The following is a 22,589-nucleotide window of genomic DNA, read 5'->3' on the forward strand; positions in this document are numbered from 1 at the left end:
GGCGGGTGGATCATGAGGTCAGGAGATCAAGGCCATCGTGGCTAACACAGTAAAACCCTGTCTCTACTAAAAATACAAAAAATTAGCCAGGCGTGGTGGTGGGGGCCTGTAGTCCCAGCTACTTGGGAGGCTGAGGCGGGAGAATGGCGGGAACCCAGGAGGCGGAGCTTGCAGTGAGCCAAGATCACACCACTGCACTCCAGCCTGAGCGAAAGAGTGAGACTCAGTCTCAAAAAAAAAAAAAAAAGGGCAAATGTTCCGTTTTCCAAAGTGAGACACAGCTTCACTAATACCATCCCATGTCAAATTAATCCCATTTTACAGGGCTACCAGGCTGAGATTAAATTGTAAAAAGAAAGTATTTTAATTAAGAAAGGTATCTAATAAAGTTATTTTGAATGTTTATAGGGCAAGATGAAGAAATGTGAATTAGAATACACTATAACTGGGTTGGATGCAGTGGCTCACGTCTGTAATCCCAGCACTTTGGGAGGCCGAGGTGGATGGATCACCTGAGATGAGGAGTCCTAGACCAGCCTGACCAACATGGTGAAACCCCGTCTCTACTAAAAATACAAAAATTACCCGGGCGTGGTGACCCACATCTGTAATTCCAGCTACTCAGGCGGCTGAGGCAGGAGAACTGCTTGAACCTGGGGGGCAGAGGTTGCAGTGAGCTGAGACTGCGCCACTGCACTCCAGCCTGGGCAACAAAACGAGATTCTATCTCAAAGAAAAAAGAAAAAAAGCAAAAAAAGAAAAAGAATATAATATAACTGATATTACGATGAACATTATGAAATTGCTGATATTTTGCTACTTTTATAGGTTCATACTCAAATTTATATTTGATTACCCATATATAAAAATACTAAGAAAAAAGTCAATTAGAGGATGGTCTTAAGTAGAATATGCTGAAGTGCATGCCCTCAATCCTTGGAGAAGACTGTATTTTAAGAATGGCCACACCTACATATTTATCCCATCCCACATATTTTTCTTACAATGTCATGCATACTCTTTTCATGAAGAGGTGGGGACTGCATTTCCCCCAACCACATCAGATCTGTATGGGTGCCTTGTGTCCACTCCAGCCAATGGAGTGTGCTATGAGATTTCAGAGGCTAGATCATTAAAATACAGACTCCAATTAGCTTTCTTTCTCTCTCCTGGGATATCTGCCCTGAGAACCCAGCCACACATTGTAAGAAAGCCAGGGCCATAAAAAGAGGCCACGTATGGTGTTTTGGACAATGGCCCCAGCAAAGCCCTCAGCCTGCAGATACCATTAATAACAGACATATAAGCGAAGGAGTCTGCAGATGACTCCAGCCCCCAGTCTGAATATTGCAGCTGAGGCCCCAGACATTGTACAGCAAAGATGAATAAGTCTGATTGTGCCTGCCTATCTATAGTCCTGTCCTATACAAACCATGAGAGATATTATTATCATTTTAAGCCTTGAAGATTTGGAGTATTTGTGAGGCAGCAACAGGTAACTAATGCAGTCCTGTTATTTTCAACATTTTAATCAACAACTTGGGAAAAGACAGACACACATGCTTATCAAATTAGCAGAGGACAGGACTACAAACAACTGCCAACACTTCAGATGAAAATGTTGGGATTCAAAATTATGTTGAAAGAGTAGAACAACAGGCTAAAGCTGATAAAATGAAATTAGCAACAGAGGAAATATATCCTATTTAGGTAATAAGAAATATACATAGGGTGAGGGAGAACTAGTTTAAGAGTAACTCATGTAAAAACCACCTGAGAATTTTCACTGATCACTAGCTTAACATGAAACAAGGGTATATCTCAGCTACCACATAGTTACGTAACTTTATAAAAATGATGTTCAGATCAAAGTAAGAGAGCCACTGTAGTGACTGGTTTTGGTATATTACGTTCATTTTTTTCATAAAGAAACTTTTATTCAAAGACAACAATAACCTTTATAATAAATATGCAGTAACTATCATTTTTATAATGCTTATTGTAGGCCAAGCACTGTCCAAATAACTTATTTTTGGTTGTTTTTTGAGATAGGGTCTCAGTCTGCCACCCAGGCTGGAGTGCAGTGGCACAATCTCCACACACTGCAACCTCTGCCTCCTGGGTTCAAGTGACTCTCCCACCTCAGCCTCCCAAGTAACTGAGACTTTCAGGCATGTGCTACCAAGTCCAGATTTTTTTTCGAAACAGGGTTTCACTTTTCACCCAGATTGGAGTGCAGTGGTGCAATCCTGGCTCACTGCAACCTCCGCCTCCCAGGCTCAAGGGATTCTCCTGCCTCAGCCTCCTGAGTAGCGGGGATTACAGGTGTGCGCCACTACCGCCTGGCTAATTTTTGTATTTTTAGTATATACAGGGTTTTACTGTGTTGGCCAGGCTAGTCTTGAACTCCTAACCTCAAATGATCCACCCATCTCGGCCTCCCAAAGTGCTTGGATTACTGGCATGAGCCACCATGCCTGGCCTCTATATTAACTTCTTTAATCCTCACTAATAACCCTAGGAGGTAGTGGCCTTTATTATCCCCATTTCATAGATCAGGAAACTGAGGTACAGAAAATGACTGACCAGGGTCCTACAGCTAGTAAGGGGGACAGCTGGGATAGTATTAGTCATACACACACACACACACACACACACACACACACTTTTTACGAGACAGGGTCTTGCTCTGTTACCCAGGATAGAGTGCAATGGCGTGACCATGGCTCACTGTGACCTTGAGGTCTAGGGCTCATGATTCTCCTGGCTCAGCCTCCTGAGTAGTTGGGATTAGAGGCGTGATATGGTTTGAATCTGTGTCCCCACCCAAATCTCATGTTGTATCATAATCCCCAGTGTTGGCAGTGGGGCCTGGTGGAGAGGTGATTAAATCATAGGGGTGGATTTCTCACTTGGTATTGCCTCGAGATGGTGGATGAGGAATGAGTTATTGTGAGCTCTGGTCATTTAAAAGTTTGTAGCACCTTCCCTTTCTCTCTCTCTTCCTCCTGTTCTCGCCATGTGAGATGCCTCACTCCCCCTTTGCTTTCTGCCGTGATTGGAAACTTCCCAAAGCCTCCCCAGAAGCAGATGCCACCATGCTTCTGTACAGCCTACAGAACTGTGAGTCAATTAAACCTTTTCTTTATAAATTACCCAGTCTCAGGTATTTCTTTATAGCAGTGTGAAAATGGACTAATACTTGGCTAACTAAAAAAAAAAAATTGTAGAGATGGGGCCTTGCTTTGTTGCCCAGGCTGGTTTTGAATCCCTGGGCTCAAGTTATTTTCCCGCCTATGCCTCCCAAGGTTCTGGGATTACAGGTGTGAGCCACCATGCCCAGCCAGTATTCTGTTTTAAATGTAATACAGGCAACTAAGAGAAGAATCAGTAGGGTAATCAGCATGCACACGGCTAAAAGCCAGATCCTATAGAATGACTAGATATCTGGGTAACTGTAATTTGGGGACGAGGACTTACAGACACAGGAAAGCAGCCCTTCAATACTTGAAGAGCATGTAGTATGAATGACGTAAAATTTAACAAGATTTAATATATTTTCTCCTATTCATTTACTGAAAAAAAAAAACCCACACACTTTTTTCCTTCCCCATTTTAAAGTTATTGTTAGTACTGATATACAGCCTTTAAGATTACTGACTGTTACAACTCAAATTATACAAAAACAGATTATCAAGAATATTTTTATTAAAATCAATTTAAGATCTTATTCTCTCGATTATCCTAGAAAGAATATATGAACATAATAATTAAACATAAGCTTAATTATATAATAATATAAAAATATATAAATCTAATTTGTGAAGTTAGAAGATAGGGTATTTCATGAACCTTACCCATAGATTTAGTGGTGAGGAAAATAAACAAGGCTTGCACTAGCCAAGTCTGCAACGTCAACATCTTGCATGGATATTTCTGCAACAGACACATGTAATATTACTTTTAATATTTTCTCTTATATACACATAATTTAACATACAATCTTGTTTCCACACTGTAGCTGTGTTTCTAAAAGGTGGTAAAATTCTTATGAGAATGTAGAAGACTTAAATCTTCACATTATTTTTCTTTATTCCCACTGAAGTTATGGCTATGGAAAACACTGCTAGAAAACATAATTTATACTTTAAGGTTAATTAAAAGATCTATCTTGTTTCTTTCTTATGTGAAGTCCTATATTAGTAAATAACTGTGAGATTAAGAACTTCAGAGTGACAAATTTCTACATGGCAAAACTCACCATAATATGTATCCTTAAAAGATACCTGACAAATGGAAAAAAATGTAATTCATAGCACGGCCAAAAATTTTCCCTGATATATAAAGAATGCCTACAAATCACTAAAAAATTCTAACACCTAATAGAACAACAGGCAAAAATATTTGAATAGTTTATAGAAAAGGAAATACAAGTAAATCAAGCATATGAAAAGATACTTTCAACCTCACTCAAAATGAGAGATATAAATTAGAACTACTCAGATAGGAATGCAAAATGATACAGACACTCTGGTAAACAATTTGGTAGTTCGTTACCAAGTTAAAAGCACACCATAAGACTTGGTATTTCCACTCCAAAGAGCACACTCCCCAAAATAAAAACATATGCCCACACCAAGACTTATACTCAAATGACTCAAATGTTCACAGCAGCTTCATTCATAAGTCCCAAACTGGAAACAATCCAAATGTCCACCAACTGCTGAATGTATAAACATACATCCAAACAATGGTAGAGACATATAATAGAATACTACTCAGCAAACAAACAAAAAAGGGTATGAACTAGTGATACATGCAGTAGTATGAATCTCAAAAGCATTACACTGAATAAACGAAGCCAGACACAACAGGCTATATATTGTATAAGTATTTACAGGAAATTCTTTTTTTTTTTTTTTAAGAGATGGGGGTCTCACTATGTTGCCCAGGCTGTCTCAAACTCCTGGGCTCAAGCGATCCTCCTGCCTCAGCCTCCCAAAGCGCTGGGATTACAGGCATGAGCTATTGTGCCACTGTGCCTTGGAAATTTTTCAGACGGCAAAACTAAGGTGACAGAAAGCAGATCCAGGGTTGCCTAGGGCTGAGGTAGAGGAGGCACACGTAAAGGGGCATAAACGAAATCTGGGGTGATAAAAATAATCTATGACTTGATTGTGGTGGTGACTATAAGACTCTATACATTTGGCAGGGCACGGTGGCTCACGCCTGTAATCCCAGCACTTTGGGAGGTCGAGGTGGGCAGATCACCTGAGGTCAAGAGTTCGAGACCAGCTTGCCCAACATGGTGAAACCCCATCTCTATTAAAAATACAAAAATTAGCTGGGTGTGGTGGCGGGTGTCTGTGATGCCAGCTACTCGCAAGGCTGAGACAGGAGAATCGTTTGAACCCGTGAAGCAGAGGTTGCAGTAAGCCCAGATCATGCCACTGGACTCCAGTGTGGGCAACAGAGTGAGATGCTGTCTCTCTCTCTCTCTCATACACACACACACACCACACACACACACACACACACACACACAAATTAGCCGGGTGTGGTGGTGTATGCCTGCAGTCCCAGCTACTCATGAGGCTTGAAGCAGGAGAACTGCTTGAACTCGGAAGGCAGCGGCTGCGGTGAGCTGAGATCGCACCACTGCACTCCAGCCTGGGCAACAAAGCGAAATTCTATTTTAAAAAAATAAAGACTACATTTGTCAAAATTCACTGAATTCTGTGTCAACTATTTCAAAGGCACTGAGATCTTACCTTACTTTCAAGCTAACAAGTCAGCCTACCACAGTGTCATGGATACTGGCAAAAGGCATGACATTTTTGAGTCAGAGACAAAGGACTGTATTACTCATAACAGTAGTCAGAGTATCAGCATTTTCTTGTGCCAGCTGCTTCAGTCCCAACTGCCACAGGGCATTGTGAAGTCAGACGACACCTGAACAGGCTGCTTCACAGGAAAGAAAGACAGATCTTAAGTAACCCTAAACTTGAAAAATATGCAGGAAGCATGTCTGCCGTTTACTCTAGAGGCAGACATTATCTCTATCTTTGAAGACTGTAAGTAAACCTGTCCTTTGCTCCACGGCTCTGAGAGCCTACCTTCCAACATTCTTTAAAAGGTAAGTTGGCTGGGCACGGTGGCTCACGCCTATAATCCCAGCACTTTGGGAGGCTGAGGCGGGTGGATCATGAGGTCAGGAGTTCAAGACCAGCCTGACCAACATGGTGAAACCCCGTCCCTAATAAAAATACAAAAATTAGCCAGATGTGGTGGCGGCCGCCTGTAATCCCAGCTACTCAAGAGGCTGAGGCAGAGAACTGCTTGAACCCAGGAGGCGGAAGCTGCAGTGAGCCGAGGTTACAACACTGCACTCCAGCCTAGGTGACAGAGCGAGACTCCGTCTCAAAACAAAGTTCAGAAAAAAGGCAGCCATCAGGGTTTTTGCTGATAAGAAGTGAAGAAATGTTAGACTTACAGGTTTCCTATCAAGTTGTAACTAAAAAATGGTGAATTTTATTGTTTATAAATTAGACCTTAAAAACAAACAAAATCTGCCCAGGTAAGGTATAGCCAAAAGAAACAAGTGCTTAATACCTCCAAAGACATGTACAAGAATGTTTACAGAAGTTTTATTCAAAATAGATGAAAAATAAAATCAACTAAATATCTATTAACACTAGGATAAATTATGGTATACTCAAGTAATTGAATCACAGCAATGACAAAGAATAACAGATACATGCATCATGGATGAATCTCACATATAATACAGAATGAAAGAAATCAGACAGGCTGGGCACAGTGGCCCACACCTGTCATATCAGCACTTTGGGAGGCTGAGGGGGAAGGACTGCTTGAGGCCAGGAGTTAAGAGACCAGCCTGCACAAAATAGTGAGACCCTGACTCTACAAAAAAATTTTAAAAGAGAAAAAAGGCAAGAAAGTACACTCTGCATGATTTATTTTACAGAAGTTCAAAAAGAGGCAAAAGTCTACCGTGTTTGGTGACAGAGGTCAGAGCAGTTGTTTTTTGTGAGGAAGGGTATAAAAGGGGACATTCTGGGTGCTGAGCATGTTCTGTATCTTGATCTCGACAGTGATAAACTCACTGAGCTATACACTTATGAGTTCTGTTTTGCAGTACGTAAAAAAAAGGTAAACAAACCAAAAATTATCCCGATACCATTCTTACATATTAGTGTTGGCAAAAATACAAAAACCCAAAAGGTATCAACAGGGTGTTGTGAGACTAAGCAATGAAAGTATTGTTACACACTACGGGTTATAGTGTAAATTGGCATAAGCTTCCCAATACATTGTACACTTTAAAAACAGTCAGTTTTGTTGTCTGTAAATTAGACCTCACTTAAAAACAAAGAAAAAAGCTCTACCCAAATAAGGCAGAGAGCCAGTTTGGCATTATCAATCAAAATTAAAACACACACATTTGATTCTAATGATTCTACTTTATTTTATCCTACAGATATGAATAAAACAACACATGTACAAAGTTATTCACTGCATCGTTTTTAATAGTAAAAGGCTGAAACAACCTAATTATGATGGGACACTAGTTAAATTATGGTATACCAAAACCATGTAAACGTAAATGTTTGTAGCCATTTAAAAAAAATGAGGAAGCTCTATATGTACAGAAACATAGTTATCTAAAATACATTATTACATTGTTAAGGTACAGAACAACGCATTTGCTATTATTTGTGGGCAAAACAATACACAAGAAAACAAAACACATTCGTTTCTTTATATATGCATACAATATCTCTAGGAGGATAAAAGTTCAAATACTGGCTGCGACAGGGTATTTGAGAGATCAGGGTGGGAGGGAGATGCTCCACCATATACTCTGCAGCCTTGCAATGTCGACCATGTGAATCTTTAGTACTTATGCAAAAAATAAATTTAAATTAAAAAATACTTAATGTCGGCTAGGTGCAGTGGCTCACGCCTGTAATCCCAGCACTTGGGGAGGCTGAGGTGGGTGGATCATCTGAGGTCAGGAGTTCCAGACCAGCCTGGCCTACATGGTGAAACCCCGCCTCTACTAAAAATACAAAAAGTAGCTGGGCATGGTGGTGGGCGCCTGTAATCCCAGCTACTCAGGAGGCTGAGGCAGGAGAATCGCTTGAACCCGGGAAACAAGAGGTTGCAGTGAATGGAGATGGTGCCACCGCACTCCAGGCTGGGCGACAGAGTGAAATTCCGTCTCAAAAAATAAATAAAATAAATAAATACTTGAGGTTCAAACTATTGAGTACTATGCTCACTAACCGGGTGACAGTTCAATCGTACTCCAAACCTCAGCATCACACAATATACCCAAGTAACCTGCACATGTACTCCCTGAACCTAAAATAAAAGCTAAAATTATTAAAGACAAAATACTTAATGTGTAATTTTTTTCTTCTAAATAAAACTATTAACTCTTCTTGATGAGAAATGGCTTCCTAGTTCTACACTTGGAACACAATATTGTTTTATTAAATATACATACTAACTGGACTTTATGCACTCCCTAATCATGTAACAGCTTGCCAGCATGCCCAGCTAATTTTTTAAAAATTTTTCTGTAAAGATGGGGTCTCACTATGTTGTGCAGGCAGGTCCCAAACTCCTGGCCTGAAGCGATCCTCCTTCTTTGGCCACCCAAAGTGCTGGAATTATAGGTGCAAGCCACTGTGCCAAGCCAAATGTACTATATTCTTGCAGCAAAACTGCTCCAGAACAAGAGGTCCATGAAAGGATTTATGATTACTTCAAAGCAATTAGATTTGTTTGGACAGTACCATGGAACACAAGCAAAGGAACTAGGCAAAGGCAGATTTCACATTTCACATTTAGAAAGTAATCTCTCCTAATTTTTAGAAGATTGTAATGGAGAGGTGATGAAGAAACATCTATTATGGGATTTGATTTCATAGTCCAAATGTAAGAGATGAAGACACAGTAACACTATATAAAATATTATATGCAATACAGTTAACTTCACTTGGGGCTTGTTTAAAAATTGACAGAATTATGGCCGGGTGCGGTGGCTCATGCCTGTAATCCCAGCACTTTGGGAAGCCAAGGCAGACGGATCATAAGGTCAGGAGTTCAAGACCAGCCTAACCAATATGGTGAAGCCCTGTCTCTAATAAAAATACAAAAATTAGCCCAGCCAAGATCGTGCCATTGCACTCCAGCCTGGGCAACAGAGCGAGACTCCATCTCAAAAAAATAAAAAAAAAATTGACAGAATTGACAGTACTTTGCTTATTTTTTCCCTCCTTTCCTTCTATTGACACTAATATTTAATTTAAAATTATATTAATAGCACTATCACCTCACCTCTTGCAGAGTTTTCTATGCATATATTATAACCATACATTGCATACACTAACCTTCCTTGAAATCTGCAGGTAACCTGAGAAGCTTCTATGAAGCCAAAACCCAACTAGTAACCACAAATACAGGAAAGATTATTTCTGAAAACCAAATGCTGTAATTATTCCTCAACTATGGTGATATAACATGGTAGTGTGCCGAAAGGAGCTAGATGATGTATAACAAGTATTGCTACTTTTAATGTTAAAGAAACAAAGTTTATAAATGATTTACTTAAAATAGAATAAATTCAAGATTATCCCTAGAGTTCATTCTCATTTACTTTCATTTCCATATGTTTTCTCAAGTGAGAGAAAAAGCAGTAGAGTTACAATTGATAAATATTTAATGGTTATGCTCTTTATAAATTATTTTTGTCACCTATGGATTTTTTTTTTTTCATTTTCTAACTTAACCTAAGAATGAAATAAAAAGCATGAATATATTTAGATTTACATTGCATGTGAAAAAGAATGTCAATATAAACTTTGTTATTATGGTAACATTACTATTACAATTGTAGAACAGTATATGAACTAAAATTGCCAATAGAAGGCAAAATAATGCTTGTTGAATGAATAAGTTGAGTGGGGATCAAGATGAAGAAAATTTCTATGTATCTTTCACAATACAGTGTTACTGTGAATAAATTGCCAGAAGTTGGTAATACCTACACTAAATTAACTGATTATTAAATAAGTTTTTAAATTATCCACTCTGTTCTCTTCCATTAGTATCAATTATGAGTTCATAACAATTAACACGAGGATACTATTTTACATTACGCAAAATGTTTTCACATAAATTATTTCACTTTAGTCTCCTAATATCCTAAAGAATCAGGTGAGTAGGGCAGGGATTATTTATTGGAACTTTGTAAAATAAAAAAACAAAAATTCAGACAAGACCAATTAACTTACCCAAATCACAAAGTTAGTAAGTGAAGGAGTAGGGATTTGAAGCTAAGTCTTCTACTTCTAAATGTCATGCTTTTTCCATTGGGTTTCACTGTAAAGAGAGGAGAGTCTTGTTCAGAAGGCTGGCTTTGATAATTTTATTACATGTGTACTTTTAAAATCCCCGTCTGCTCTTAGGCTTTCAGGTTTGCAGAAAGTATCCCATTTTAGATATGTTTTGAGCTTCAGAATAAAATAAACCCATAAACACTTGTATAAGAGTATTCAAATATCCTAGTGCTTTTTTTTTTTTGAGACAGTGTCTCACTCCCATCACCCAGGCTGCAGTGCAGTAGCACAATTACAGCTCACTGCAGCTTCAACTTCCCAGGCTCAGGTAATTGTCCCACCTCAGCCTCCCGGGTAGGTGGGACTACAGATGGCACCATCATGCCTAGCTAATTTTTTAATTTTTAGTAGAGATAGTGTTTTGCCATGTTGCCCAGGCTGAGCTCAAGGGCATCTGCCCACCTTGGCCTCCCAAAGTGTTGGGATTACAGGTATGAGCCACCGCGCCCAGCCCTAGTGCTATGATTTGATATATACTTGCAAACATTATTGGCTCACCCACACCTAATGCAAACTTCCCTGATGTCTATGTAATGTCACAGAAACATGAAAGGAACATTTATGACAGAAGGAGTTCTTTAACAATCACATATTTTTCCTTCTACTAGCACTAAATTAAGCCTGCTAACAACTCAGATATAAAAATCCATTTTAAGATTTGTTCGCTTAAATTCTAGCTTAAGTACTAGTGTTCCTCTTTGAAATACAACAAGTAACTTCAAACTTAGGCAAGGAGTTGAATCTTCCATTATTGTTTCATACACATTAAGCCTTTGATGTAACTTAATAACACATAAGGAATTAAATTTATAAAAATATTTTTTAAATGTCTAATGAAAAGAAACTGAAAAAATGCCATGTGAAAGTGCACTATAATCCCACCAAGAGATAACTACTATGAACATTTTGGTGGATATTTTTGCAAAATTTTCTATACATGTATTATATAACTTCATATTGTATAAATATACACTTTCCTATTTTACAAAGATGGGATCATATAAGTGAGAAATGTTTTATAACTTTTTCACTTAACACTACATAGTGGACATCTTCATAAGTTAATATATAGAGAGTAATTCCTTGTAGCCTTTGCTCAGATTCACCCCCTCATAGAGATCTTCCCTAACCACTGTGTTGCTTATACCCCTTTCCTGTTTGTTTGTTTGTTTGTTTCTACAACACTTAACACCTTCTAAAATAGGCTAGCAAACATTTTCTGTAAAGGGCCGGATAATAAATATTTTAGACTTCGTGGGCCTTAAGTTCTCTCTTGCAATTAGTCAACTCCATTATTAAAGTGCAAAAGCAGCCATACACAATATGTAAATAAGTGGGCTTAGGTATATTCCCATGCAACTTTATTTACAAAAATGGCTGCAAGCTGGATTTGGCTTATAGGTTATAGTTTGCCAACCCCTGTTCTAAATACAATATAATTAAATTAATTTTCTTTTTGTTTGTTATGGGCTGAATTGTTCCCCCAAAAAGATATGTTGAAGTCTTAACCCCAGTACCACAAAATGTTACTCTATGGGCAGATTTAATTGGATGTTATAGTGGAGTATAATAGGCCTTTAGTACAATATGACTGGTGTCTAATTTAAAGAGACAGAGCCAGGAAGAATACCATGTGAATACACAGGCAGAGATTGGAGTTACCCAGCTGTAAGCTAAGGAATCTCAAGGACGATGGCTACCACCAGAAGCTAGGAAACGCAAAGGAAGATTCTATCCAAAGTCTCAAAAGGACTTCTAGCCTCTAAAACCTTGAGAGAATAAATTTGTTATTTTGAGCCACCCAATTTGTGGTACAGGTTGAACATCCCAAATCTGAAAACTGAAATGCTCTAATTCCAGTTTTGAGCTCTGGCATTTTGGATTTCAGATTTTAGGATATGGGATAATTAACTGTAAGTATATAATGCAAATACAACACACAAACTGAAAAAAAAAAAATCCAAAATCCAATATACTTCTAAGTATTTCAGATAAGGGATACTATAACAAAGGGATGCTCTATTACGGTAGCCCCTAGGAAACTAACACATAGTGTGTGTCCCCAAAATAGAAGGTAAGTGAAGAGTGGAATGGCTAGGCCCTATGGCAGGTGTGTGCTTGGCTATATCTTCTTTGGTGATGTGTCTGTTCAAACATATTGATCAACTGGGTTTCCTGTTTTCTCATTAAGTTTTGAAAGTTCTAAGAAGATATACTGGCCTTTATTAGAAAATGGATTTACACATTATTTTCTTGTATGCTTGTCTTTTCATTCTTTTAACAGTATCTTTTGAAGAATAGGAGGTTTAATTTTAATAAAGTTCAATTCATCAATTTGTGTTTTTGATGTATCTAAGAAGTCTTTGCTTAATCTAAAATCACAAAGGGCCCGACGCGGTGGCTCACACTTGTAATCCCAGCACTTTGGGAGGCCAAAGTGGGTAGATCACCTGAGTTCAGAAGTTCGAGACCAACCTGGGCATATGGTGAAACCCTGTCTCTACTAAAATATTTAAAAAATTAGCCGGGTGTGGTGGCGCACATCTGTAATCCCAGCTACACAGGAAGCTGAGGCAGGAGAACTGCTTGAACCCGGGAGGCAGAGGAGGCTGCAGTGAGCAGAGATAGCACGACTGCACTCCAGCCTGGATGACAAAGTGAGACTCCTTCTAAAAAAAAAAAAAAAAAAAAATATATATATATAAAAAATAAAAATAAAGTCAAAAAGGTTTTTTCCTACAAGTTTTATAGTTTTAAGGTCATTTAGGTCCCAGTTATTTCAAGTTAGTATTTATGTATGGTGTCAAGCTGAAATTTGAGTTCATTCTGTATATACGGATAATTGTTTCAAAACTATTTGCTGAAAAAATTATCCTTTCAGCGATAGTTAATTGCCTTTGCGCCTTTGTTAAAAATCGGTTGTTCACATAGGTGTGGGTCTATTTGGGTACTCTCAATTCCAGGGTGGGCAAGCTTTTCATGTATGAGCTAGGAGGTAAATATTCTAGGTTTGTGAGCCGTAAGGTCTCTATTGGAGCTACTAATCTACTGTTATGACACAAAAGCAACCATAGAAAATACATAAACAAACAGGGGTGGCTGTGTTCTAACAGTACTTTATGAAAACAGAAGGTAGGTTGACTCCTACTCTCTATTTGTTCCACTGATCAATTTGCTTATTTATATGCTACCACCACACTGTCGTGATGACTGCAGCCTTATAAATCTTGAAATCAATATTCTGTGTGCACTTAAAAAGCACTGCCGTTGCTGGTAGAGTGTTACATAAATGACCATCACATGAATTTGGTTGATAGTGTTCAAATCTTCCATATCCTTACTGATTTTCTGACTACTTCTTCTATCATTGTTCAAAGAGGGATATTGAAATCCCTGAATACAACTGTGGATTTACTTCTCCTTGCAGTTTTTACCCTGTGTGTTTTGAAACTATGTTATGTAGATCCTTTTGATAAATTGACCCTTTTATCATTAGGAAATGGCCCTTCTTTACCACTGGTAACATTCTCTGAAATCTACTTTGATATTACTGTAGCCAATTCTGTCTCATTTTGATTAGTGTTATCATGACATATCCTCTCCCATTCTTTTTTGTTTAATCTGTATGTTTCTTCATATTTAAGTAGTATCTGTAGGGGGTAGGCAACATGTGGTTGTATCCAATCTGATAATCTCTGCTTTTCAGTTGGGTGTTCAGACCATTTACATTTAATATAATTTGTGGTATGATTAGGTTTAAAGCTATCAGCTTTGTATTTGTTTTCTTCTTGACTGTTGTTTGTTCCTGTTTACTTTTCTGCATTTATTTTTGTTAATTATTTTTTATTATCTTTTCCTTGTTAGCTAATAAGCTATAATTCTTTGTTTTCTTATTGGTTGCTTTAGGTTTATAGTGTACATCTTTAACTTTTCACAATCTATCTTCAAGTAATATGGTTACCTCAGGCATAGTATACAATAGTATACTTCCATTTCTCCCCCCAGACCTTTGTGCTATTTTAGCATATATTTTACTTTTGCATATATTAAAACTTCACATTGGTAGCTCCCACCTGTAATCCCATCACTCTGGGAGGCCAAGGCAGGAGCCCAGAAGTTTAAGACCAGGTTGGGCAATATAGTAAGACTCCCGCCTCTACAAAAAATAAATAGTTAGACAGCTGTGGTGGCGCTTGCCTGTTGTCCCAGCTACTCAGGAGGCTGAGGTGAGAGGACTGCTTGAGCCTTGGAGGTCAAGGCTGCAGTAAGCTGTGGTTGCACTACTGCATTCCAGCCTGGGTGACAGAGTGAGACTGTCACATATTTACTCATGTGGTTACCATTTCTACAGCTTTTAATTCCTTTGTATAGATCCGTATTTCCATCTGGTATCATCTTCCTTGGGCCTGAAAAATTGCCTTTAACATTTTTTTGTAGTGTAGGTAGAGAAAAGCCTAACAGATTTGAAAACAAAACCAAAGTGTGAATGCTAACAGGTATTTAGCCTAAAATAACAAGCACAGTTCAAAATGAGAAAAGATACTGCTAATTACTATATTAACAGATCAAAGGAAAATGACAGGGTCATTCCAACAGATGTCGGAAAAGCATCTGATAACATTCAACAACTGTTCATCTAAAACTTAAAAATAACAACGAAGTGTCAGAAAACTAAGACTGAAAGAGACCATCCTTACCTTGGTGAAGGATGACAAAGATGATACAGGGACTCTAGAACCAGATTGCTTGTGTTCAAATTTCAGCCCCTATATTTTAACATCTTAGGCAAGTTTTTAAATAGCCTTCACTTTTACTTCCTTTATCTGTAAAAATGGGGTACCACCACCACCTACCCATCTAGGAATGTTAGGATGCTTAAATAACTCAATATACATAAAGTGCTTAGAATCATTTGGCTCATTGTAACTACTCAATAAAAGGTTAACAGCTGTTATTATTAGTGCAGCTCTTGCTGTTGCTGCCACAGGTACTACTATAAGAAACCTATAAGGCCAGGTGTGGTGGCTCACGCCTGTAATCCCAGCACTTTGGGAGGTCGAGGCGGGTGGATCACAAGGTCAGGAGTTTGAGACCAGCCTGGCCAATATGGTGAAACCCTGTCTCTACTAAAAATACGAAAATTAGCTGGTCGTGGTGGTGGGCACCTATAGTCCCAGCTACTTGGGAGGCTGAGGCAGAAGAATTGCTTGAACCCGGGAGGCAGAGGTTGCAGTGAGCCGAGATTGCACCACTGCACTCCAGCCTGGGCGACAGAGTGAGGCTCTGCCTCCAAAAAAAAAAAAAAAAAGTTAGAAAGAAACCTATAATAAGCATCTATAGGTTTAAAGGTAAAAATTAGAAGCGTTCCTATTAATGTCAGGATTCAGACAAGATGCTTGAAGTCATCAGTTATTCACCACTGCTCTAAAGGGCTTAAGCAAAAATATAATAAATAAGATCTAAAAATGGAAAATAAATTGTGAATGATATGATCATCTATCAAGAAAGAGTGAGAATCACATGACAAACTATTAGGACTATTGAGAATCTAACACAGTAGTCAAACAAAACATCATCAAAAAATAATAGGACTATTTAGAGTTTAACTAATAGTCAAACAAAACATCATCAAAAAATAGCTCTCCAGCTGGCGTGGTGGCTCACGCCTATAATCCCAGCACTTTGGGAGGCAGAGACAGGCAGATCACCTGAGGTTGGGAGTTCCAGACCAGCCTGACGAACACGGAGAAACCCCGTCTCTAATAAAAATACAAAATTAGCCGGAAGTGGTGGCGCATGCCTGCAATCTCAGCTACTCGGGAGGCTGAGGCAGGAGAATCACTTGAACCCAGTAGGCAGAGGTTGCAGTGAGCCGAGATGTCGCCATTGCACTCCAGCCCAGGCAACAAGAGCAAAACTCCGTCTCAAAAAAAAAAAAAAAAAAAAGCTCCCCTACATACCAATAATAACTAATTAGAAAATGTAACAGAAGGCTGGGTGCAGTGGCTCACGCCTATAATCCCAGCACTCTGGGAGGCCAAGGTAGGTAGACTGCTTGAGCCCAGGAGTTCAAGACCAGCCTAAGCAACATGGCAAAACCCTATCTCTATAAAAAATTAAGGAAAAAAAAAATTAGCCAGGCATGGTGGAGCATGCCTGTAATCCCAGCTACTCAAGAAGCTGAGGTGGGATGACCACTTGAGCCTGGGCTATAGAGGCTGCAGCAAGCTAAGAAGCCGAGATCATGTCATTGTACTCCAGCCTGGGTGACAGTGCAAGGCTCTGTCTCAAAAAAAAAAAAAGTCTCGCAAAAAAAAAAAAAAAAAAAAGGCAGTCTAAAGGTAAACATAGCACTGATTGGCAAATGAATAGACAATTAAATCAATGGTACAAAACAAAATAGACTCAAGTGTATATAAGAATTTAGTACCTTATTTTTTAAAAGGTTGCTCATTTGCTGGGAAAATAAAGGACTATTCAATAAATAGTATTGGGACAACTGGCTCCACAAGCAAAAAAGAAAAAAAAGAACCCCATTTCATCAGACAAAAAGACACACACTCATGCATGTGCACATGCATGTATAAGCATACACTCTCTCTCCAGATTAAAGACCTAAATGCAAAAGCAAAATTATAAGCATATTGAAAAACATATAGAATATGCTTATGACCTTAGGGCCTTTTAAAATTAGACTATTTTAGCCAAATGAAAAGGTTTACAGAGCGCTTTGATGAACATCCATGTTCTCACCATTGCTTAAGAAATAAAAGCTCAAGCTTTTATTCATTTTTTATTCCGTTACAAATATAATTGAAGCCATATAAATAGTTCTTGCCTTTAAGAAGTCTGAAGTTTAAAGATGTAGAATATGCACAAAGTGCCACAAGAGCACAGATAATACCCAATTCAGACAGGGGCCAGGAGTGCCCAGTCATAAAATAAGGGTAGGGGTTCCTAGACAGAGAAAATAGCACACATATGAACTATACATCATCTTTGACTCTAATTGTCAAGTGAAGATTACCAATGGCAAAATCCCAGAGCATGCCAGCCTAACCAGAGCTATGCTATCTGAAACATAGCTCTGATTAACTCACTTTGCACTAGGGGGTGGGGTTGGGGGTAATACATAAAACAGAACATTCAAACAAAAAAAGATTGTGCAGATCAATCAACCTTAGAGCAAGGGGTGAAGCTGATTACTTAAAAGAAAATGAAAATTTGGAGGCAGAACATTCCAAATGTAACAGGGCAACAGATTTACAGTGCTGAAAGGAATGAATCTCCTGCTCTGGATATGTATACACACAGCTTTAAAACAATCATCTATATACCATAGCCGTTTTTCAACCAATGTAGCTCTCTTATTCACGATCAATCAGCTAACTAATTTCTTATTAAATCTTACTAAGATATACTAGATAGCCGCAGAGTTATAAAAAAAAAGAAGAAGAGACTGTAGCCATTTTGACTATATATATATCACAAGTGTTTCTGAAGCCTTTCACACTGTTGACCATCCCTGGTTCTTGAACTTCTCCTATATCCTGCTTTCTATGTAACCAGATAATGTAGTTGAATTCTTTCCTTTATCCTCTTTCTTGTCTCCTTTACTGAATTCTCTGCTAGCTTTTATCTCCAGGCTATGAAGGTACGCAAAGATAAAGTATTGGGCATCGACTTTTCTTTTTAAATACCAACTTCTTTGAAGACATGACTTCAACTATCACCTTCAAACAAAATAATTTCAAGAATTTTGGCTTGGATCTTTCTTTTAATTCCAGTTACATTTCATCTTCTTAGATATTCTGTCTCTGAGTCTTATCAATTTAAGAGGTCTAAAAACAATACACCATAGGTACACGCTCATGAACACATATACACATAAATGCCCACCCACTTTTAAGTTCTAGGGTACATGTGCACAACATGCAGGTTACATATGTATACATGTGCCATGTTGGTGTGCTGCACCCGTTAACTAGTCATTTACATTAGGTATTATCTCCTAATGCTATCCCTCCCCCCTTCCCCCACCGCACGACAGGCCCTGGTGTGTGATGTTCTCCATCCTGTGTCCAAGTGTTCTCATTGTTCAATTCCCACCTATGAGTGAGAACATGTGGTGTTTGGTTTTCTGTCCTTGCGGATAGTTTGCTCAGAATGATGGTTTCTAGCTTCATCCATGTCCCTATAAAGGACATGAACTCATCCTTTTTTATGGCTGCATAGTATTCCACAGTGTATATGTGCCACATTTTCTTAATCCAGTCTATCACTGACGGACATTTGGGTGGGTTCCAAATCTTTGCTCTTGTGAATGGTACCGCAATAAACATACATGTGCATGTGTCTTTATAGCAGCATGATTTATAATCCTTTGGGTATATGCCCAGTAATGGGATGAATGCCCACACCCTTTTTAAAAAGTCACAAGGACTTACCATTTTTCCCTGTCTACGAACAACTCATCCTCTTCAATTGCCTAAGTTAATGGAATCCATCGTTTCTCTCATCTATGCAGTACATTTTAGCTTTTCTCAGTTACAAATCTTATCCTGTCTTCTCTCCCATAATATCTTTTCCACCCGTCTCTTCTTTTTACTCTCTACCACAAACTAACCTAATTTGGACATTGATCACCTCAATAATTTCAACTGTGTTCTTGCTTCCAGTCTCTTTCCTCCCCACCAAGCATTCTGAACATTGTTGGTGGATCACTCTCTCTAAAACACAACTTTAAACCTGTCATTCTTTTCCTCAACAGCTTTTTAAAGAGTGAATAATAATGCCAAATATTTTAACTATTTAAGAACCTAAAATTTTGGCTTTGGTGTGCTTATCCAATCTATCTTTTCCGATATTCAAGTTTCTCTATTCTAAAAAAAAAAAAAAAAAAATCCTTTCCTCAGACTTCTCCCTCAAGCTACCTTACTACTATACTTCGAGAACTGCTTGCAATTGCAAGCAATCTGGCTTTTACTCCAATAATGCTGAAATTATTCTTGTAGTTTCCGAATTGCAAAGCAAATACTTAAGCTCCTCATCTTGCTTGACCACACCATGCCATTTATAATTCCGTCTCATCTTTCATCACTCCCTACTAACCATCCCTGTAGACTCAGCAAACCACTAGACTTCCTCTAACATACCTTGTTCTTTCAGTCTGTGCTTCTGCATATATTATTCCTTGCCTCTACAATGTCTTTCCTGACTCTGCTGCGCACTACAAACTGCTTTTGAAGCATCATCTCTTCTGTGGAATTTCCCCCCACTTCACAAACATCTTTGCTCTCAGTGTACTCTTACATCATTCCCTAATAGGATTCAGAACACTGCACAGTAATTGTTTCACATATCTTGATATCCTCAGAATCTAACATAGTCTGAGGCACCTGGTGGACAATTAAGGGTGGGTTTTCATAGACTTTCTGGTATGATCTTATTATTCTATCTACTAACTGTCACTCAAGTATACTGTATGGAGAGGCAGGATGTATCATGGTTAAGAGATCAGATTCTGAAGCCAGGCTGTCTATGTATGACCTTTAGATCTACCACTTAGCTGAGCAAATTAATTAACCTTCTTGTGTCTGGGTTTCCCTATGTGTAAAAAGAGGATTATTATCCTATTATTAGACCTACTTCATAATATTATGAAGATTAAATGCCATAATATGGGCAAAGTGCTCAAAACAGTGACTGGCACAACATAAGCACTAAATACATATTGCCTGTTTAAATTAATAGAACTTAGTTACTGCTGATCCTTTCCACAAGCTAGTCCTATATTATGTTCTATATTCTCCATTCTATGTCTTGTCCTCCATTCGCTATTATTAATGGGCTGTCTTCATTTTTCCCTTTATCCAAATCCTGCCCAGGTTTCAAGGCCAACTTCTGGTAAATCCTTTGCTCATTCCAATCCTTAAATGCTCATTCCAATCCTTAAATGATCATTCCCTAACTTTAATATCTACAGGATTTTCTGCATTACTCTGCATTTAATTAAAACTGTTTTGCATCCTTGTAGTTTTTCTCGTATAAGTTTGTCAATCCAATTGTTATAAACTCTTTGAAGGTCCTGATTACATCTCCTGCACCTTTGAGTTCCTACAGCAGGTAGTAATTGCTATTTGCTGTGTAAAATAAAGCACAATAGGAACCTCAACTCTGATCATTCTGCCTTTGCAATCAAAGAAAGGGAGAAGCTGTGAGAACATTCCATGCTTCTCTAGGAGCCAAGCTGCAAATGTATTAGGGCCAGAGAATTCTGACTCCCATTAAAATGAGCAGCTCTGAAAGGAGGGAGTGGGGGAAACCCTCCCTGCCACTGTAGAGGATTTATGGGTTGCCCTTAAGTTCCCAAACCAAATTGTGGCACTGGGTTTTTTACGAGAAACGTTTGTCAACATGACAAAATGATTCAGAGCACAGGATTTGGAGTCACACAGATCTAGGTTTCAGAGAGACTCCTGTTTCCTTCTCTATAAAGGGGACATTTTAACACCTACTTCACAGGTATTTAACTTTCACCCTAATACTGAACTGAAGTGCAAAGCCTTGGAAACAAATTTAAATAAATTGAAAATACTGCAATTCACAAATAAAAGTGAGAACAACATTTTTAATTACATAAGACTATATTATATTAAATTAGGTGGCAGCAGTATTTATAATAATCTAAATTGCCTGTGAGAAAATTAAACTGGTATTGTCAATACATACTTAAAATGAGAAAAAAAATCCCACTACAAAGTTTGTCCATTTCGACACTTTCTTCTTTCCGTAATCTTTTGCTTTCACTCAAGATTAAAAACAAATGTTCAAGATTATCCCCAAAGAGAGATAGTTGGAAAGCACAATAGCAAGTTGGTTCTATAAATGTAGTATTTCAGTTCACAGTTCAAAAATACTTCCAAATAGGAATTAACATGAATTTAAGAAATTAACATAATGGCAAACAGCTAAACTGATGATCTGAGTTCGTAATTTCAAATTAAGAGTTGTTTCAACTTGAAGCTGGCAGTCATACACAGTTTAAAGGGTTTGTTTACAACACTGACAAAAGCAAATACCACAATCTTTCAGAAAATTCACCCTGGCATTCTAATAACTAGTTATTTTAAGGCAGTATAATTGTTGAAATGCTCCACGAACTAAGCCAAAATGCGTTTCCTTCTGAAGGCAAAAAAAAAAAAAAGGATGACAAGTCTTATTTTTAACCTGTGATTTTTTTTTTTTTTTTCAGTTTCGGATTATGAAATAAAATGCTGTTCATCCACTGAAGGACAGACCCTTGCTTCCTGGACTATTTTCAAAAGCTTAGGTCGGAGGAGGTAAAATTTTAAAAACTGATTTGTTCTCCTTGGGATACAGTGAGATGTGGAATTCGTTAGGAATGATAATTATTAATAGAAGAGATCAAAAGAAGGAAAGAAACGTTAATAATGTTTATAAGCATTATGAACTTTCAACAACGTTGAAACGTTGCGATTTCAAGATGAAAAAACGGCTTTGGGGAAGGGAAATCCACCTCGGGAATGAAGACAAGTGCGGAGCGAATAGAATTTCAGGGGAGATGGAAAGGGGATTGGGAAAAACGTGGAATCTGGTAACAAAAAGGGGGGGGTTGTTCTTGAAGGGCGTTCTGCGGGGCGGGCGTAAGAGGGGTGCGTGCGTGCGCCTGGGTGAAGTTTGTACTCAGGGCTGAGATAATCGAGGTGACAAAGTTGTGGAAGCAGAATTCGGAGGTGCGGGAGCAGGAAGGGGAAGGAATGTGGGGATTTCCAGGCTGGGCTGACAAGTTCCGGGCGCTGCTCTCAGGGGGAAGGGAGGTCTCCTCGAGTGCCAGATAACCCGTCTGAAACCACCGACACTCTCCCTCCAGCTACGCGGCCCAGCACCCGGCCCCTCCTCACCTCAGGCCGCGCCGCCTCGACCCTCTGCGTCTGCGTCTCCACAGCGTACGAACCCCTTGGCGCCAGGCTGGGCCAGACCCGTCGGCCTGGCAGGCGCGGCCCCCGGTTCAGCTGCGCCGGGGCGGCCCAGCGCGGCTCCGCGGGCCTTTTGGCTACTCGCCCCGGCTCCCGAACGCTCGCGGATCCTTCTCCGCAGAGGTAGCGCGCCACCCCAGTCCCGCGGCGGGGCGGGGCG

General features: G+C 39.0%; 1 protein-coding gene across 1 annotated transcript in view; it reads right to left on the minus strand.

Annotated features, from left to right (window-relative positions):
* Positions 1–22,589, minus strand: part of IL6ST (interleukin 6 signal transducer) — a 59,588-nt gene extending 36,999 nt beyond the window's left edge. The window contains exons 1-3 of the mRNA XM_030797839.1: positions 22,355–22,589; positions 10,326–10,413; positions 3,858–3,936 (exon numbers count right to left, since the gene is read on the minus strand). Of these exons, the coding sequence (XP_030653699.1) occupies positions 3,858–3,921 (64 nt within the window). The 5' untranslated portion in view covers positions 3,922–3,936; positions 10,326–10,413; positions 22,355–22,589. The remainder of the gene's footprint in view (positions 1–3,857; positions 3,937–10,325; positions 10,414–22,354) is intronic.

The sequence above is a fragment of the Nomascus leucogenys genome, chromosome 18, assembly GCF_006542625.1.
Source record: "Nomascus leucogenys isolate Asia chromosome 18, Asia_NLE_v1, whole genome shotgun sequence".
NCBI lineage: Eukaryota > Metazoa > Chordata > Mammalia > Primates > Hylobatidae > Nomascus > Nomascus leucogenys.